At 42.6% G+C, this 20,528-nt stretch overlaps 2 protein-coding genes across 5 annotated transcripts in view; both read left to right on the top strand.

The window, feature by feature from the left end:
• Nucleotides 1-2,289, top strand: part of cadm3 (cell adhesion molecule 3) — a 70,853-nt gene extending 68,564 nt beyond the window's left edge. For all 3 annotated transcript variants that reach the window (XM_084182872.1, XM_084182871.1, XM_084182870.1), the window contains one exon: nucleotides 42-2,289. In XM_084182872.1, coding sequence (XP_084038998.1) covers nucleotides 42-160 — 119 coding nt within the window. In that variant the 3' untranslated portion in view covers nucleotides 161-2,289. The remainder of the gene's footprint in view (nucleotides 1-41) is intronic.
• A 7,792-nt stretch (nucleotides 2,290-10,081) lies between these two features.
• Nucleotides 10,082-20,528, top strand: part of LOC311146720 (kin of IRRE-like protein 1) — a gene marked incomplete at both ends in the record, with an annotated part of 75,813 nt that continues 65,366 nt past the window's right edge. For both annotated transcript variants that reach the window (XM_084183279.1, XM_084183278.1), the window contains one exon: nucleotides 10,082-10,127. In XM_084183279.1, the coding sequence (XP_084039405.1) occupies nucleotides 10,082-10,127 (46 nt within the window). The remainder of the gene's footprint in view (nucleotides 10,128-20,528) is intronic.

Raw genomic sequence — 20,528 nt, 5'->3', positions numbered from 1 at the left:
CACGCACACACCTCTGACCCACGGTCTGTCTGTGTCCACAGGGACATATCTTACCCATGAGGCAAAGGGCTCCGACGATGCTCCCGATGCCGACACGGCTATCATCAATGCCGAGGGCGGCCATTCCGGAGCGGAGGACAAGAAAGAGTACTTCATCTAGGGAGGGGTTGGGGAGGGGGGAGAGGAGCGCCTCCATTTGTCTTCACAAGCTTCAGTTCTTCACAGCAGCCAGAGGGGGAGGAGTAGGGGACAGACAGACAGACAGACAGACAGGGCAATGGGGAAATGGAAGGAAATATAAGATTCAGAAGTACTGAGACTGACAAGAAAAACAGAAAAGCTTCACCTGGTAGGCCTGTATTGAAAACAGGGAAGTGCGATTATTTGCATTTATATACATGACCTCATGTCCACTGACACACACACACACACTACGCGTTACGTTTCACTGACACACTGTTACGAGACACACGTCCTATTCATGCACACATGAACATCCAAACCTACACATGTAACATGATCATAGTAATGCATAGTAATGTTCGATTTCTTGATTGAAGAGGAAAAACATTTTTTTTATACATACAGTACATATACATGTTTCATTAACATTCAACTGTCAGTGACACAAATGCAAAATTGTGCTCCACATATTATTGCAAAATTGTAATTGACATTCAAGCATGTCATGCTGAAATACAGTTTCAGATCCCCAAACACTGTCCCCCATCCATTTATCCATACCACTCCTCCCACTCATCTGTCTTTCATTTTCCCTTTTTCGTTCTCTCTATTCTATCACTCCCCACATAGACTCCTACAGACCAGGACACACACTATACGACATTCTTCTATTCAGAATTCAGAAATCTGTCTAAAATCAATCAACAACTGCTGTACATAACCTCTCTCTCTTTCCCGTCTCTCTCTGTCACATATATACACACACACACACACACACACTACCCAAACACACACACTACCACACACACACACACACACACACACACAAACAAACAAACAAACAAACAAACAAGCAAGCAGACAAATACAAGCCCTATTCCCTACATAGTGCATTACTTTTGACCAGGGCCCATTATAACATGAGGGCAACAGAATCTAAACACATCACAATACAATGCAACAGGGGTTCTCAAAGTATGAATATTACTAACAACAACAGATTAAACTAATTTTGGCCAAGGGATCCGTGGAATAAGTTTAGAGGGTGTAATACAATACAATGTAATATTATGAATCTACAATTCATGAATCTACAAAAATAGTTATTGTATTCCCCCAATGTTTTTTCTTTTTTTTTTTTTACATAAATGCACTGTAATTTAAGCTGTAAAACTGCTAAGTTCTCTCTGCCTCATGTCAACATTTGTAGAATTGCAGGATATTACATTTAAAGCTGCAACAGAAAGAACTCTCTCTGCCCCATGATGAAATGTGTAGAATTGCAGGAAATGAGCATGAAAACTGCTATGTTTTCTCTCCGATGCCAAGAGGCGGGCCTTTAAAATGTTGCTTTCCAGGGCCTGAGACATGATTCGTCCAGTCATGCACTGCCGAAGTCATAGTAAAACTAATTGTATGCTAAATTTATCTAACTCGAGTTGTGTTCTGATTATGAATTTGCTATCACAAAAGGGGTCCCTGGATACAATACAATACAACCCCTACACAGTACCACACAACACACCCCATGCAAAAACAGCATCCCTGTACGGTCACAGTGCGGGATTCCGATATAAATATATAAATATATATATATATATAATTATATAGCATTCTTTTTACTCAGAAAACAAAAAAAGGTTTGGTGTTCTGTAAATACACTATAATTTCCTCTCTCTCTCTTTCTCACCCCTCCTCTCTCTCTTTCTCTCTCGCTCTATCTCCTCCCCCTCCTACCCTACATGTCCCTCCGTCTGTTACTAACTGCAGTACAGTATATAATCTAAAGCCTGCCTGTTTTTACTAATACTGAGTGAAAAATATCAATATCTCAGAAAATTTATGTTGCAATGAAAACTTAAAAGTACTACAAATATTTGGATGAATTCTGTTTTGATCCTTCTGTTTTGATTATTTTGTTCTGGTGTTTACTTACTGTCAGTGTTAACTGTTTTCAGTGTCTGTTGGTCAGTCCAGGAGTTCATATTGTTATGATTTAATTATGATTATGACTATCTTCTGCTATCTGTTTTCTTTATTTCGGTTGTTATCACTGAGTGGTAATGTAGTAGCTCTAATGAATATAATTATACCACATCGCTTCTATCCTGCTGCTGCATTCTGGAATGCTCTCTCTGGCCAACCACCAGCTAGTAAACTCATGCTGTAATGACATCACTTAATGTAAGAGGCTAATACAGTCACTGCACCTTTTAAAATGACATCATTCCCTGCAATCTAATTAAAGAGGCCAGCCAGGTTTGCAGGCAGCAGTTAACCAGGGTACAGTTCAGTGGGCAGGGCACTCTCTGCTTCAGGCATACATACTGACACTGAACTTCATCTCTCTCTCTCTCTCTCTCTCTCTCTCTCTCTCTCTCTCTCTCTCTCTCTCTCTCTCTCTCTCTCTCTCTCTCTCTCTCTCTCTCTCTCTCTCTCTCTCTCTCTCTCTCTCTCTCTCTCTCTCTCTCTCTCTCTCTCTCTCTCTCTCTCTCTCTCTCTCTCTCTCTCTCTCTCTCTCTCTCTCTCTGAGCTTTCTCATAATTTTATTTACCAGTCTCCCACACACACTCATTTAAATAATGTCATAACTAGCTAGAGCATTACTAGATTTGCTCGCTCAGTGAGCTATTGTCCAATGCGGCCTGCCAACGCGCTAGCCTGACGTCTGGCTGGACACCAGGGGTCCGTTCTGTTGCTGTTGTTATAGAATTGTCATACCAGTAGACAGTTAATTCCATCTGTGGTCGTTTTGTACACCTAGGGAATGATCAGGGATTGCTTCCATCTCATCCCCCATTGCCATTTTGCCACTGGGCTGTTGTGAATGGGAATAGCCATAGAGATAATAGAGCCACATCCTATCTATACCATGGCCTCTTCTGTGACAGCATGGGCAGCACCATTGAGCCCTCTATCCATTTCTATGCGATCTCTATGGGAATAGCTGGTCTAGTGAGTCTTTTGTCATAATAAACTACAGTATACAGCCTCTGGGGAGAGAAAGAGATGTCTGCAGACCGAAATGGGGGCATTGTGTCAGTCACTCACAATGCGTTTATTTGGCTCGCTCACTTTTTCCATTTGATGAGTTGCATTTTCTAGGTAATCCCAATTTTACGTAACCTTTGACCTTTTAACTGATGACGAGGTGGAACCAGGAATGTCTGAACGAAGGATAATAGTAGGCCTACTTACTGTATGTTTCGAACTGGACCTGTATTTGCTCATATCTAGCGTCCTGTCCTAGCTGTATAAGTTATGTGATCGCATGAAAAGGCTGCATGAGAAATGGTGGAGCATACTATAGCTTTGACCAACCATGAGAACCGTTGTTGACAAGCCCCTATATGAGACGACCAACCGACTGATGGAGGTGTTTGATGGCTTGTCCATAGAATTAGAATCATAGTCATATGGGCTTTCCCTACTCCCCAGTCTGCAGACATCTATTATATTCTAGAACACTCCACAACTGCATATGTGTGCAGTTACAGCTTTCTGCCACCAGGTGTCAGTGACAAGCATCTGTTTTTCTTGCTTTGGACCACGCTGTCTTACCCCTATTTACATTTTAGTCATTTAGCAGACGCTCTTATCCATGTTTTTTTATTTTTCATAAGTGGGAATTGAACCCACAACCCTGGCATTGCAAACACCATGCTCTACCAACTGAGCTACATCCCTGCTGGCCATTCCCTCCCCTACCCTGGACGACGCTGTTGTGCACCGCCCCATGGGTCTCCCGGTCGCGGCCGGCTACGACAGAGCCTGGATTCGAACCAGGATCTCTAGTGGCACAGCTAGCACTGCGATGCAGTGCCTTAGACCACTGCGCCACTCAGGAGGTATCTATCACCTGTCCACCTTTCTGATCTCTTTCCTGTACCAGTGGTGGGGGAAATCTCTTTCTCCACTGCTCTCTCTCTTCTTATTTTGTAGTATGTTATCTTCAAGAATAGATTTAAAAATTATGTTTATTTTTTAAAGAAAGGTGTGCATACTTTTAAATGTATTACTTTCAATTCAATTGATAATCATTTTTTTCTTTTTTTATGAATAGATGTTCAATATTTGAAGGTTAGAGAGTAGTTTGGCGTATCTTATTGTTTCGACATCCGCCATTTCTATATAATTTCATGTATATAGTGTTGCCTTTACTAGTTATTTTTACAAGCACACTGATACACGCACACACATATGCATGGGGTACATGTGGTCTGTGACTACAGTGTGTTGGTGCGTGCCTGTGTGTGTGTGTGTGTTTGTGTATGAGTGTGAGGTGTGTATAATGATTGACCCAAACAGACTTCGGAGACACTGGATGCGTCCCAAATGGCACCCTATTCCCTATGTACTGCACTACTTTTGACCAGGCCTCATAGCCCTTCCCATAGGACTCTGGTAAAAAGTAGTGCACTATATAGAAAATAGGGTGCCATTTGGGGACGTAGACACTATCTGTGTTATTTTCCACAAAATGTTATTATTTCAATGACGAGTCTACTTTGTTAGCGTTCTTTTTGGATGATAAGTCTTCCTTTTGAATAACTATCCATATCACATGGGAATAGTGCTGTCATGGATGTTACCTAATTTGTACTATGGCTAATGATGTCATCAAGGCAGGACTGCACTAGGGTGATGATGTCATAATGCTGAGTTCTGTCTCCGTTGGCTGTTCTAATCTGTTCATACAGTATTAGCATTTTTGTTACTATACCGATTCAGTTGTTGACTTCAAATAAACATGCATTTGGGTTAACTTCATTTTGTCATTATAATTATTATCTATCCTCCTATCACACTTGTTGTGTAACCAATGGCTGTGTCTGTCAGTCACAATCCTCACAATTGATGTTGCATTATGTACATTCTGTGTGTCCCAAATGACACCCTATTCCCTATATAGTGCACTACTTCTGACCAGAGCCTATTGGGCTCTCTCCAAATGTAGTGCACTCACTATAAGGTGTCATTTGGGACAGGCCCCTCTGTCTCCTTTGTTTCACAATGAATATTCACCTGAACAACATCTATTTATAGACTGATTTCCTGTGACGATTGGTAGTGCAGAGGATGACTGACAAACAGGGCTTACCTAACTACACATTCCAATGTATTGTATTTATGGGCTGCTCAACCACACATGCCAATGTCTTGTATGGATGGTTTGACCTACACACACCTACACGGATGGCAGTTAGCCTAGCGGTTAAGAGCGTTGGGCCAGTAACTAAAAGGTTCCTGGTTTGAATCCCTGAGCCGACTAGGGGAAAAATCTGTCGACGAGCCCTTCAGCAAAGCACTTAACCCTATGTCGCTCTGGATAAGAGTGTCTGCTAAATGATGTAAACATGCAATTGTACATGTTGGCCTACCTACCTACACATGCCCTTGAATGAATGGGCCATTTAGATAGATAGAGGACTCATCTTTGTATCTGTGCCGTTATAGCGTCTGTGACAGCATGGGCAGCGCAAATTGAGGCTACAGCCCATAAGAATCCCCACCCAGTTGACTACTTTAAAATGGTGGAAGCCCTCCATGGCTCTGCCCATGTTAAAATGGCCTTTTGACCACTAGAGGCCTCTATCATTCTCTATGGTATGGGCCTACCTATAGTACATATGCCAATATATTGTATGTATGGAATGTAGGAAAGAAACCAACAGAGGGCAGTATTGTTCATTAAAGCACCCACCGAGTGATTCACTCTCCCTCTACCCCTCTCAATCTTTCTCTCTCTGTCCCTCCGTCTCTCAAAATGTTGATGCATGCCAGCAAAGCCACTACACAACACAACACTAAACAATACATTAATTGCACTATAATGTTGACAAACGGTGCCCACACTCTGTTAGGGCCTACATAAAGGAGTCCCAACAGCAGAGCTCTCTTTTCAGCACCATGGAGTGAATCCTTACCACCGCTACACCTGACTATCAGCAGAGCCTTGTCTGGCAGTGAAACAGTGCATTCAGCCTCATTTACTGCCTTTAAAAACATAGCTGATATGGCTGACTTGCTTAAACAAATGTGGTTTCTACTGACAACTGAGATGTACAAACTATGGCATAAGGGGACGATGAGCGTATAAAAGAGGCAATCCGTAATTTCGATTAAGACAATGAGCGAGCTAGGACAGACGTAGTCAATATAACGATTTATTCAGCACTTTTGAAATGTACAGCGAAATAATTCAAAACATGCGTCGTTCTTACAGTATTCTCCTTGTACACCAAGTCAGAACCGTTGGATAAATAAAGGGGGCATACAGTGGGGAGAACAAGTATTTGATACACTGCCGATTTTACAGGTTTTCCTACTTACAAAGCATGTAGAGGTCTGTAATTTTTATCATAGGTACACTTCAACTGTGAGAGACGGAATCAAACAAAAATCCAGAAAATCACATTGTATGATTTTTAAGTAATTAATTTGCATTTTATTGCATGACATAAGTATTTGATCACCTACCAACCAGTAAGAATTCCGGCTCTCACAGACCTGTTAGTTTTTCTTTAAGAAGCCCTCCTGTTCTCCCCTCATTACCTGTATTAACTGGACCTGTTTGAACTCGTTACCTGTTTAAAAGACACCTGTCCACACACTCAATCAAACAGACTCCAACCTCTCCACAATGGCCAAGACCAGAGAGCTGTGTAAGGACATCAGGGATAAAATTGTAGACCTGCACAAGGCTGGGATGGGCTACAGGACAATAGGCAAGCAGCTTGGTGAGAAGGCAACAACTGTTGGTGCAATTATTAGAAAATGGAAGAAGTTCAAGATGACGGTTAATCACCCTCGGTCTGGGGCTCCATGCAAGATCTCACCTCGTGGGGCATCAATGATCATGAGGAAGGTGAGGGATCAGCCCAGAACTACACGGCAGGACCTGGTCAATGACCTGAAGAGAGCTGGGACCACAGTCTCAAAGAAAACCATTAGTAACACACTACGCCGTCATGGATTAAAATCCTGCAGCGCACGCAAGGTCCCCCTGCTCAAGCCAGCGCATGTCCAGGCCTGTCTGAAGTTTGCCAATGACCATCTGGATGATCCAGAGGAGGAATGGGAGAAGGTCATGTGGTCTGATGAGACAAAAATAGAGCTTTTTGGTCTAAACTCCACTCGCCATGTTTGGAGGAAGAAGAAGGATGAGTACAACCCCAAGAACACCATCCCAACCGTGAAGCATGGAGGTGGAAACATCATTCTTTGGGGATGCTTTTCTGCAAAGGGGACAGGACGACTGCACCGTATTGAGGGGAGGATGGATGGGGCCATGTATTGCGAGATCTTGGCCAACAACCTCCTTCCCTCAGTAAGAGCATTGATGATGGGTCGTGGCTGGGTCTTCCAGCATGACAACGACCCGAAACACAAAGCCAGGGCAACTAATGAGTGGCTCCGTAAGAAGCATTTTAAGGTCTTGGAGTGGCCTAGCCAGTCTCCAGACCTGAACCCAATAGAAAATATTTGGAGGGAGCTGAAAGTCCGTATTGCCCAGCGACAGCCCCGAAACCTGAAGGATCTGGAGAAGGTCTGTATGGAGGAGTGGGCCAAAATCCCTTCTGCAGTGTGTGCAAACCTGGTCAAGACCTACAGGAAACGTATGATCTCTGTAATTGCAAACAAAGGTTTCTGTATCAAATATTAAGTTCTGCTTTTCTGATGTATCAAAAACTTATGTCATGCAATAAAATGCAAATTAATTACTTAAAAATCATACAATATGATTTTCTGGATTTTTGTTTTAGATTCCGTCTCTCACAGTTGAAGTGTACCTATGATAAAAATTACAGACCTCTACATGCTTTGTAAGTAGGAAAACCTGCAAAATAGGCAGTGTATCAAATACTTGTTCTCCCCACTGTATAAGCAGACAATGAAAGCTCTTACAATATTCGATGATTACATTTCTCTAAAACAGGCTATATAGGCTACATGTGCACCACCAAGTCAGAACAGTAGGCTAAGTTATGAGGGGGAAAGGGGACCAAATTATTAGGGTCAGGCACATGGGCTACTAACAGCTTACTACACAACATACACTTAGTATTACTTTCTTAGCTACAGTATACATATCTCCCTGGCATATTACATCATTTATGCAGAAGCATACAAAACATTTTTGGACTCACCTTGTTGTGCTGTGCTCACTTGAACAGGAAGGTGGCGCGGCGGTCCTTGTGGGCAAATTTTGTCATCAAACTTTGTCATCAAAGTCTGGCATTCTCTGGATTTATGGTTCATTCAAGACAACTGGGAAGTCTGAAAAAAACAAGTTTGAATCATGACATCAGTGATCTTCAGGTCAGAGCTCTAGAAAGAGGCCAGAGTTCCCGACTTAGAATTCTGAGTTGGATGACTGTTCAAAACGTATTTTCCCAGTTGGAGTTCGTTTTTTTCAGAGTTCCCTGTTGTCTTGAACTCACTGAAGTCTGAGATTTCCCAGTTCCAAGTTTCCAGTTGTTTTGAATGTGGCAGAAGTCATGATGGATGGACAGCATGGCCAATGTATTCAACCTTTTCTGGCCCATGGTGTTGAATGTTTATCCTTTTAAGCGTGGAAAAGTGACCTTTAAACCCAGACTTGGACCACAGACCCACTCCACTGAATAGCAGACCACTCATTGTTGAATTTGCGATTTCCAACTTCTTGTGTAATGTTTATGTCCAATGGCCGATGAGAACCGATATGTTTTATCTATAATTTCTCTTCATATGACAAGGATTGAGAAGGATTTTGCCATGATGATGACTGCTTGTCTAGCTTGCTAGCTAAGATTTTGAAAGTATGATGTTGACATGATCAGTCCAATCAATGCGATCGTAGATATAACGTGATTTGATGTCATTTTATCTGTGGCCAATGACCTTGAGCCTTCTTGGATGGGCACTTCTATGGCAGCACCCAAGGGGCTTGAATTTTCCAGCTCTCCCTGTAGATTTTGCGGTGACGTAGTGTCTCCATGAGTGACAGAACACTGAGCCAATCACGGCACAACTAGAGAACGTTACCAACCCCTACGCTCGGTATTTTCCGCTGGCTGCCCCACCACCACAGAAAGCACTGAGCTAGGCTGAAACACCTGCATTTTGGAGCTGCCTTATTCAAGAAAGCCAAAAAGAGACCATGTTTGTATGCGGCTCAGTTATTATTTATTTTTTACATTGTTTGCAAACTGATAGGTGACACATATTAATGCCAAAATAACATGCAAAACAGGCAACAACAACAAACAAACAAACAAACAAAATATATACATATATAATTTATTTGGCTAAACAGGTGGGGCTCAAAACAGGTAGGGCTCTGCCCCACCTGCCCTGAATGACGGGTCGCCACTGCACGTATCACTGATGACAAAAAGACAATAATAATAAACTGGTTGAGGGGCATGTGGCAGTAAAGGACATTCGTGAAAGAGGATAACCGAGTCTGATGACCAGGCTACAGTGTGCAATTCCCAAAGTCGCCTCTTACAAAAGTGCGCTTCCCCGCTTGCGGAGTAAAAAACTGTGATTTTTGGAGTAGGGGGTTCGTTCTCTGTTGATTCTGTGTAGAGAGGTAGCAAGAAGAAAAACCAATAGAGGAATTCGCTCTTTTTTAAATGAGAATACGGAGCGGCACTGTACACGCAGCCAGAGTAAAGAGGCTGAGAACGAAGGGAAGAAATAAGAAATAAGTGGGGATAGCACAAAACAAGGAAAAGCGAAGGGGGGACGCCGACCAGAGACGAAGCAAAACCGCTGCAATTGACGATCAACGGATTACAAAATTATTCCCGTTGTTGGCGAGTAAACTCTTTTCTAGTGGGAATTGATGGTGTCTTTACAGAGCAGAACGGACTTTGCGGAGGGGATTTTGAATGCACTCGGCTGAATCATGCTGAGGTTGTGGATAATAACTTTGGCTATCAGTTTTAACAAAGGTGAGGAAAACTGAAGCCCACCGGTCAGCTGCTTGCATTTTTACGCATTCTGGTTATATCCAATGGAAGCAGAAGGAAAATAGTAAAAGTTTTTTTAATGTATCAATATCTATTCATCCGTCTTTCCATAGCCTACCTCTGTGGCCACTGAATACTGTGTGTGTTTCACATTCCATGTTTTAGCTGTTCAGCCTTTTATCCTGTCCTTTGTAGCTCAGTTGTTAGAGCGAGCATGGCGCTTGTAAAGCCAGGGTAGTGATGGGTTCGATTCCTGGGATCACCCATATGTAAAATGTATGCACGCATGACTGTAAATCCCTTTTGCTAAAAGCGTCTGCTAAATGGCATATATAATATTATACTGGAATAGCTTTATGAGTTTATGATGGGAACGGAGGCATTATTCGTGGTCTCCCTGAAAACATGGTGTGAGAAACGGAGAATTCAGAATAGTGACATTAGGTTCATTATTTCCACAATTACGCGTTCATGCAGCCTTTACCAGCCGCTCAGAGAGTGAGAGAGATCAGCTGAGCTGTATGTAGGCTATTGGTTTGATATGACCTTTGTATTGCATGAATCAAAATTATTCACACAACTAAATGTCTATGGCCCAACAATATGTTTTAGCCCCATATCACGGGAGAAATGTAAAACACTCATATTATTAGGCTACTCAATGCACATGGTGTGCCAAAGAGAGATTGATTGAACCAATAGTGTGCAACTGCAGCCCGCAATTCGGGGGCGTCCCTGCATGTCGGGGCGTTCCTGTATGTCGGGGCGTTCCTGCATGTCGGCATTCGTGCACCCCCCCCCCCCCCCCCCACACACCCCCCACGAGCATCCCATTGGTTCCTTCATGAACACCCGCCCCCTCGATCACCCCATTGGTTCCTGCATGAATGCATCTTTATGCTTGTGTGACACTTTTGAATGTGAGTCAAAAGCAGGGGTGAAATCGGATTAAATTTCTTACTGGTATGGGACACAAAAGGTGCCCCCATGCATTTTTTTTTACGCTACAAAAATTACAGGGTAGTTTACTCTGCTGACACTGAAAAACATATCAATAATAACGATGTTGTCTGATCCATATAATTGGCCTACGAAAAGGGGAGACACAAATACAATATGATGTCCATCTAACTTGGAAGAGGAAATTATTGTCCAAAAACAAACAAAAGTGACACTGACGCAATGACATAGACAGTGAATATGCACATTCACCGGGGATATGGCAGATTGTTCTCTGCTGGTGCCAATAAGATATGCTACTGTTCGCTCAATTAAGTTAAGAATTTTAATAACTGAAAGACAGATTGGAGTCTCTTCATTGTCATCTCTTTACAGCAATAGCCATTTGCTTTCCAAACACATTTTCCGCAATTGTATCTTTAATTATTGCGAAACGCCTGGCTGTGTCTCTCTGCTTTTCACTGACAGTCGCAACTCAACAATCATCTATTTGGTATTTTCAGCGCGCAATGCCCAAATTGTGGGCCCTTCCAACTGTAGGCTATGAGACTTAAAAGCTTTTTTTGGGGGAGAAGCTAATGATCCTCTGTGGCCAAATCATGCTTTCTGGTGTAGTAGCCTATTTTGAATGATATTATTTATTTATGTATAGACAGGAGTAAGCTAATTAGGCTATATCATTTGGCCAATGTAATTCATTTTACTTTAGGGAAAGCTTAGCTTCCCTTAGCCTTATGGACACGCCGCCTATGCCTTTTAATGTGGCATAAACACAACTAGTCATGATGTTTTCATCTGATTGTCAAACGATTACTTAACAAAGCGCTCCTGTATGCTACCCGCGCACATTCGTCCACTCACAAAATAATTTCAGCATCCAAACCCCAACAGTTCACTATGCACCCGCAATTTTATGTATGGAAAGAGACATCTGTTACAAAACACCTACGTGTATTGTAATGATATTCTAAGATTGTCATTAGCCCTACACTTGTAGCCTGAATTGATGCATCCACTTTTGTCAACGCGCACCTCGGTCTCGGCCACTGATCTCAGCCTTGTCTGCGAGCTCTCGGCCACCCTCAAACCACAACGCAATTTGGAGCGTATACCACCCGGTTTCCAGGTAATTCGCTATTTTTTCATGCAGCTGACATGCAGTAATGTTAAATAATGGTGTAATAATAATAATGGTGTAATAGCCTATCGTTTTTTGGGCATGTTGTATTAATTGTGATAGGCTCACGTTTTACCGCCACGGCGCACCCCCACTATATATTTTGCCGGGACGCCATAACGGACCGCCTTACTTTCACCCCTTGTCAAAAGGGAGATCAAAGTATTATCTGAGTTTTTTTCGTACCAGTGTCCCAGAGTCCTCCTTGCTAGCTAGTGGGAGCAACACCGGTAGACAGTGTCATTCGCTCCCGCCTGCCCTCACCATTGTTAACAGAACTGCGGGAAACAGTGCCAGACAGGTGGGGGCGAAGGACACTGTCTACCGGTCACCCCCGCCTCCCGCTAGCACAGCAGGAAAGCCCACATGCAGGAACGCACCGAATTGCGGGCCAGAATTGCACCTTCTCGAATGAACATGAGCAATTAGAACTGGAAAACTCTAGCCCGATTAGAATGAAAAATGAGTCACCAGATATCTCTGTGTGTGGTACCGACTGGTGCCTAGCCTATAGTCATGTCTCCCCCTCTCAGCATGTAGTCTCTCAAGACATGATTTGCCTCTGGCAATGTAACATTGTTGCTAATAGGCCTATGTTGCTCCAAGGTCGGGGATATCCGAGACTACTCAGCATGCAGGCAGTCTCTCCTGCACTTGCCTAGAGACAGATGATGCGCAAATTAATGAAATATTTTACCTTTAGGTGAAAATACATTTCTCAATGAGGATTACTGAATGATATGCCTCATATGTTACCACAGCACTGCGATTGATCAATTATTCCTGTCCAACGTGTCCAGCACCGTTTCTGTAGATATGAAAATGTCAATCGAAACTTCATGGCGCTCTATAGCAGCTCCAAAGACTGCTTTGATTAATTTTGGCGTTAGGGTCGGTTCTGTGAGCGGGAGGAGGGGGATCTGTTTGATTATGGCCTTTCATTCTCTCCTGTCTGTGCGGTTGGATCTGCTAATCACCGGTTGTTGAGTAGAGCTCCCTCTTGCGCGCGCAGCATACCTGCCTAGTCAGCACATGAGAGTACACCACTTGCTGGTCCTGTTCCATATTGATACAAATACCAAATACCGTACAACACATCAATTGCATCAGCCATTCATGCAGCTTTATTCAGTTATGATTACATTATCAATAGCCTACCCATAACAAACAACATGGCAAAGGCTCCCCATCCCTGTCTCTTCCTCTCTCTGTCTCCCCATCCCTGTCTCTTCCTCTCTTTTTCTCTCCATCCTGCTACATCTCGGTCTGTCTCTTTCCATCTACCACTCCTCCCTCTCTTAGTGACAGCAGGAGGAAAGGAAAAGAGGCAGATTCTAAACTGAGAAAGATAGAGGGAGAATGGACATGTCCTCCTCGCACTGCAGTTTTGGTCACTGCTCTATGAAGTAGTATGAAGTAGCTCAGGATCACCAGAATAGTATGGTGAATTTCATCACTAATTTAAATCACTAGGGCCGCCCCAAATAGCACCCTATTCCCTACATAGTGCATTACTTTTGATCAGAGCCCTATGGTTCTTCTGTGCCATGAGCACCTGTATAACTACACTGTTATCTAAATCTAATCACAAATACACAGAACAGTCATAAATAATGCTAACAACATTAACAACCATTGAATTTAAGATACCTTGATATGATACACAACGTTTTTCCAGAACAACAGTGTCAATTTCCACTGCCTTTGTCCCAAATGGCACCCTATCCCCTATATAGTGCACTACTTTTGACCAGAGCCCTATGGGACCTGGTCAAAAGTAGTGCACCATATAGGCTGCCATTTGGGATGCAACTCATGTGCGTGGGGATGTTTTTTTTGAGCCAGTGTAGGACTGAAAAGTGAGGATGTTTGTATATTTGACAGTGTCTGTCACAGTGGATTATGAGTGACACACATCAATCTCCCCATTCTGGAGAGACACTGGGAGGGAGGGAGGGAGGGAGAGAGTCAAATTCTTTCAAAGGGATTCAGACATCAAAACCGAAACAGAATAAAAGTAGGTCTATCTTTTTTGAGGAAAAAACTAAGACCTAGGCAAAAACGTCAGAATTAATTACAGATTTATTGAGTTACAGTGCCTTGCAAAAGTATTCATCCCCCTTGGCGTTTTTCCTATTTTGTTGCATTACAACCTGTAATTTAAATGGATTTTTATTTGGATTTCTTGTAATGGACATACACAAAATAGTCCAAATTGGTGAAGTGAAATGAAAATAATAACTTGTTTAAAAAAATTCTAAAAAATAAATAACGGAAAAGTGGTGCGTGCATATGTATTCACCCCCTTTGCTATGAAGCCCCTAAATAAGATCTGGTGCAACCAATTACCTTCAGTTGTCACCTGTGTGCAATGTAAGTGTCACATGATCTGTCACATGATCTCAGTGTATAAATACAACTGTTTTGAAAGGCCCAAGAGTCTGCAACACCGCTAAGCAAGGGGAACCACCAAGCAAGCGGCACCATGAAGACCAAGGAGCTCTCCAAACAGGTCAGGGACAAAGTTGTGGAGAAGTACAGATCAGGGTTGGGTTATACAAAAATATCCTAAACTTTGAACATCCCACGGAGCACCATTAAATCCATTATTAAAAAATGGAAAGAATATGGCACCACAACAAACCTGCCGAGAGAGGGCCGCCCACCAAAACCCACGGACTAGGCAAGGAGGGCATTAATCAGAGAGGCAACAAAGAGACCAAAGATAACCCTGAAGGAGCTGCAAAGCTCCACAGCGGAGATTGGACTATCTGTCCATAGGACCATTTTAAGCCGTACACTCCACAAAGCTGGGCTTTACAGAAGAGTGTCAGAAGAAAAGCCATTGCTTAATGAAAAAAATAAGTAAACACGTTTGGTGTTCGCCAAAAGGCATGTGGGAGACTCCCCAAACATATGGAAGAAGGTACTCTGGTCAGATGAGACTAAAATTGCTTTTTGGCCATCAAGGAAAATGCTATGTCTGGTGCAAACCCAACACCTCTCATCACCCCGAGAACACCATCCCCACAGTGAAGCATGGTGGTGGCAGCATCATGCTGTGGGGATGTTTTTCATCGGCAGGGACTGGAAAACTGGTCAGAATTGAAGGAATGATTGATGGCGCTAAATACAGGGAAATTCTTGAGGGAAACCTGTTTCAGTCTTCCAGAGATTTAAGACTGGGACGGAGGTTCACCTTCCAGCAGGACAATGACCCTAAGCATACTGCTAAAGCAACACTCGAGTGGTTTAAGGGGAAACATTTAAATGTCTTGGAATGGCCTAGTCAAAGCCCAGACCCCAATCCAATTGAGAATCTGTGGTATGACTTAAAGATTGCTGTACACCAGCGGAACTCATCCAACTTGAAGGACCTGGAGCAGTTTTGCCTTGAAGAATGGGCAAAAATCCCAGTGGCTAGATGTGCCAAGCTTATAGAGACATACCCCAAGAGACTTGCAGCTGTAATTGCTGCAAAAGGTGGCTCTACAAAGTATTGACTTTGGGGGGGTGAATAGTTACAGTTGGGGAAAAAAGTATTTAGTCAGCCACCAATTGTGCAAGTTCTCCCACTTAAAAAGATGAGAGAGGCCTGACAAAATGAGAGAAAAAAATCCTGAAAATCAAATTGTAGGATTTTTAATGAATTTATTTGCAAATTATGGTGGAAAATAAGTATTTGGTCAATAACAAAAGTTTCTCAATACTTTGTTATATACCCTTTGTTCGCAATGACACAGGTCAAACGTTTTCTGTAAGTCTTCACAAGGTTTTCACACACTGTTGCTGGTATTTTGGCCCATTCCTCCATGCAGATCTCCTCTACAGCAGTGATGTTTTGGGGCTCTCGCTGGGCAACACGGACTTTCAACTCCCTCCAAAGATTTTCTATGGGGTTGAGATCTGGAGACTGGCTAGGCCACTCCAGGACCTTGAAATGCTTCTTACGAAGCCACTCCTTCGTTGCCCGGGCGGTGCGATTTCTTCAAACCAAGCTGCTTACCTATTGCAGATTCAGTCTTCCCAGCTTGGTGCAGGTCTACAATTTTGTTTCTGGTGTCCTTTGACAGCTCTTTGGTCTTGGCCATAGTGGAGTTTGGAGTGTGACTGTTTGAGGTTGTGGACAATGTGATTTTCTGGATTTTTTTTCTTCTCAATTTTTCTGTCATAGTTGACGTGTACCTATGATGAAAATTACAGGCCTCTCTCATCTTTTTAAGTGTGAGAACTTGCACAATTGGTGGCTGACTAAATACTTTTTTTCCCCACTGTATGCACGCTCAAGTTCTCTTGTTTGTTTCACAATAAAAAATATTTTGCATCTTCAAAGTGGTAGGCATGTTGTGTAAATCAAATGATACAAACCCCCCAAAAATCAATTTTAATTCCAGGCTGTAAGGCAACAAAATAGGAAAAATGCCAAGGGGGGTGAATACTTTCGCAAGCCACTGTATCTTAGATTAACCCTGACTATTTTGAGGAAGTGTATTCTGGCTACCGCGTCTCAAGAGGGACCAACAGCACTATTGCCATTTTTTTCTAATTAAAAAAATTTGTAAAAAATAAAGAAAAACCCTTGAATGAGTAGGTGTGTCCAAACTTTTGACTGGTACTGTATATAATGGTGGTTTATAAGTGTACTGTCAAATGAGTAAATGATTCCAGCTGCATCAGAAAAGTGTTGACTTCAACTTCTGGATCAATTCATTGTGATATTCATTAAATGTATTTGGGTAAACTAGCTTCAGTCTTACTGCTAAAAAAAACGATACCGGGAGTTGGAGTGTCATTTAAACTTTAATTTGTTGGCAAGTAAACATGTTTCAATAAAACAGTAGATTCGTCTGTCAATAGTCCGTAGATTGACAGTAGATTAGTCTGCTAAATGACAAAAAAATAAATATATATAGTAAAATAAGTAGACATGGCTTGTATTCAAGACAAAGTTTATTTGCTCTGGAGACCGAGGTGAGTGTACACAGCAGTATGCAGGAACAGTTATGGCAATGTATATACAGTAGAATAAAAATATACTACTGACGTTATAATAAATACTACAGTTCTACCAAGGGAATACTTGCATGTGGTGTGTTTGGGTGGTGCGGTGAGGTCCTCCCGAGTGGTGCAGTGGTCTAAGGCACTGCATCACAGTGCTAGCTGTGCCACTAGAGATCCTGGTTCGAATCCAGGCTCTGTCGTAGCCGGCCGCGACCGGGAGACCCATGGGGCGGCGCACAATTGGCCCAGGGTAGCGGAGGGAATGGCCGGCAGGGATGTAGCTCAGTTGGTAGAGCATGGTGTTTGCAACGCCAGGGTTGTGGGTTTGATTCCCACGGGGGGCCAGTATGAAAAAAAATAATAATAATGTATACACTCACTGTAAGTTGCTCTGGAGTCACTTTGATACAAGGGGAGATTGTTGTTATGGGACTTTTCACATCTCTTGATAGTCATCAACTTCTTTGTATCCAAGCGGTATTGTCTATGAGAGAAAGACGAAAACGCTATTACACATTCATGGGCAATCAATGTGTACTGTCTGTATTTCTACTGTAGCAGCATGGTGTAGAATATGAGACATCTCACAGACACGTTAGCTAGCTAGCTACAACACACAGGTATAGTTACTCCAATACTAATATGGAGTCATAAAGCCAAAGTCATTATTTGACTCTCCACTATCATCATCAAAACATTTATCCAGTTTTGCTCCTAATGAGAATCACTGAGGCTAGTTACCTAGCTATAACGTTACACTACAGTACATTTTAGGTATAGCAAATACACAGCTATTTAGCTAAACTTGGCTAGCTTGCCGTGTAGTAGTAGTACTAGCAAGCCCCATTATGGCCGAATCGATCACCAAATTTGACTGTACTGAACAACCCTACCTCGTGTAAAAAGAGCGCTTATATTGCTAGCTAGCTACCGTCAATTGCTGTTCTGAATTCTGGTCCAGCTGGTCTAGGCTGCTTCCGCCGCTTTTGCTGGTCTCGCAAAAATGTGTCTTGCTGTCTCCGCTCCTTTTCAGTGTATTCCAGCTCAAATAAATAGGGCTGTATGTTCCTATGTTAATGAACATCAAATAATGTTTCGTTATCCAGCTCTTCTTGGAAAGAGGAATCATCAGAAGAACCAATTGTAGCTAACTATTTAGCAATCTCGGATAGACAGGGCACTGTAACATAGCTCCTGTGAACCTGTAAACTAGTACCGCCCCCGTTTTGAAAAGCCTACCTTTGAAGGTGGGAACAGTCCTTACAAAGCCAGGGAAAATGAGTCAACGTAGATATCCTGCAATGTCCTGGCAGATAGGAACATAGTTGAGGCAAGTCCAATGGCTATAGTGAACAAGCGTGATCGTGCAATCGGCAAAACACAAAGGCCACAATAATTGTTACAAAACATGACTCCATTCATTTTTAGATCATACAGCAGGCACAATCAACCAATGACATCATGTCTGAAACACCCGCTCGTCATTCATAATTCTATAGGGAGACTGGAAAAACACCCCAAATAGTGTCTAGCGGTGAAGTTTCCCTTTAACGGGGCACCACTTGCTCTAAATCAGCAAGAAACTATGAAATAGTTACAATTATATACGGTTAACTTATAATATATGAAGGCAATTAAGTTCTTAAAATGACAAGAAATGCATTTCTCAGAGGCCAGTATACTTTATAAAACAGGATAAAGCAATGAATGTACAGGATGAGTTAAGAATGGAGATTGTGATGGCAAAATTATGTACTAATGTGATAGGCTACAGAATCACAAACGGAATGGGGGTTGGAGGGCCTAAAATCAAGCAAACAGTTATTCTTGATATTTCAGAACGAAACAAGTTAGGGATTATAGGAGAAATATAGAAAGTAGTAATAAAAGTAACAGATTACACGCCCACATTCAAATCAGTGAAAAGAAGACGAGGTCGAGCTGGACAACTCTCTTACGTATATCTGTCTGGAACCAATGGTCTTCAGAGAACTCTTTATGCACGCAGAGTCCAAAACAAAGGATTTCAGAAGTCTAAGTAGAATGGTCGCCAGTCAGAACACAAGTAGTGGTGTTCACACATTCAGTTTATAGTCTTGGACAGGAAGAGGTGAGGCCTCCCATCAGGAGAGATGTGATTGGCACAGGTGAGGGAATAGTTCCTGGGGCTGGGTCAGCCCCCATTTATCGCCTGCAGGGCATTATAATTTTTTTTATTTCACCTTTATTGAACCAGGTAAGCCAGTTGAGAACAAGTTCTCATTTACAACTGCGACCTGGCCAAGATAAAGCAAAGCAGTGCGATAAAAACAACAACACAGAGTTACATATGGGGTAAAACAAAACATAAAGTCAAAAATACAACAGAAAATATATATACAGTGTGTGCAAATGTAGCAAGTTATGGAGGTAAGGCAATAAATATGCCATAGTGCAAAATAATTACAATTAGTATTAACACTGGAATGATAGATGTGCAAGAGATGAGTGCAATCTCCCGAGTGGCGCAGTGGTCTAAGGCACTGCATCGCTGTGCCACTAGAGATCCTGGTTTGAATCCAGGCTCTGTCATAGCCGGCAGTGACCGGGAGACCCATGGGGAGGCGCACAATTGGCCCAGCGTCGTCCAGGGTAGGGGAGGGAATGGCCGGCAGGGATGTAGCTCAGTTGGTAGAGCATGGCGTTTGCAACGCCAGGGTTGTGGGTTTGATTCCCACGGGGGGCCAGTATGTTAAAAATAATATATGCACTCACTAACTGTAAGTCGCTCTGGATAAGAGCGTCTGCTAAATGACTAAAATGTAAATGTAGATGATGTGCAAATAGAGATACTGGGGTGCAAATGAGCAAAATAAATAACAATATGGGGATGAGGTAGTTGGGTGGGCTAATTTCAGATGGGCTATGTACAGGTTCAGTGATCGGTAAGGTGCGCTGACAACTGATGCTTAAAGTTAGTGAGGGAGATAAGAGTTAAGCAATTGTTCACATGGAGGATACTTTTTATAATAATAATAATATGCCATTTAGCAGACGCTTTTATCCAAAGCGACTTACAGTCATGCGTGCATACATTTTTCTTTTTGTGTGTATGGGTGGTCCCGGGGATCGAACCCACTACCTTGGCGTTACAAGCGCCGTGCTCTACCAGCTGAGCTACAGAGGACCACTCTCATAATGTCTTCCACCGCCTATGTGAAGACTGTGTGATCACACAGATACTAAACAGTATACCTTTCCGTTGA

Source organism: Coregonus lavaretus, assembly GCF_964263955.1.
Source record: "Coregonus lavaretus genome assembly, chromosome: 19".
NCBI lineage: Eukaryota > Metazoa > Chordata > Actinopteri > Salmoniformes > Salmonidae > Coregonus > Coregonus lavaretus.
The sequence above is the reverse complement of the archived record's forward strand: the minus strand, read 5'-3'. Positions and strand labels throughout refer to the sequence as shown.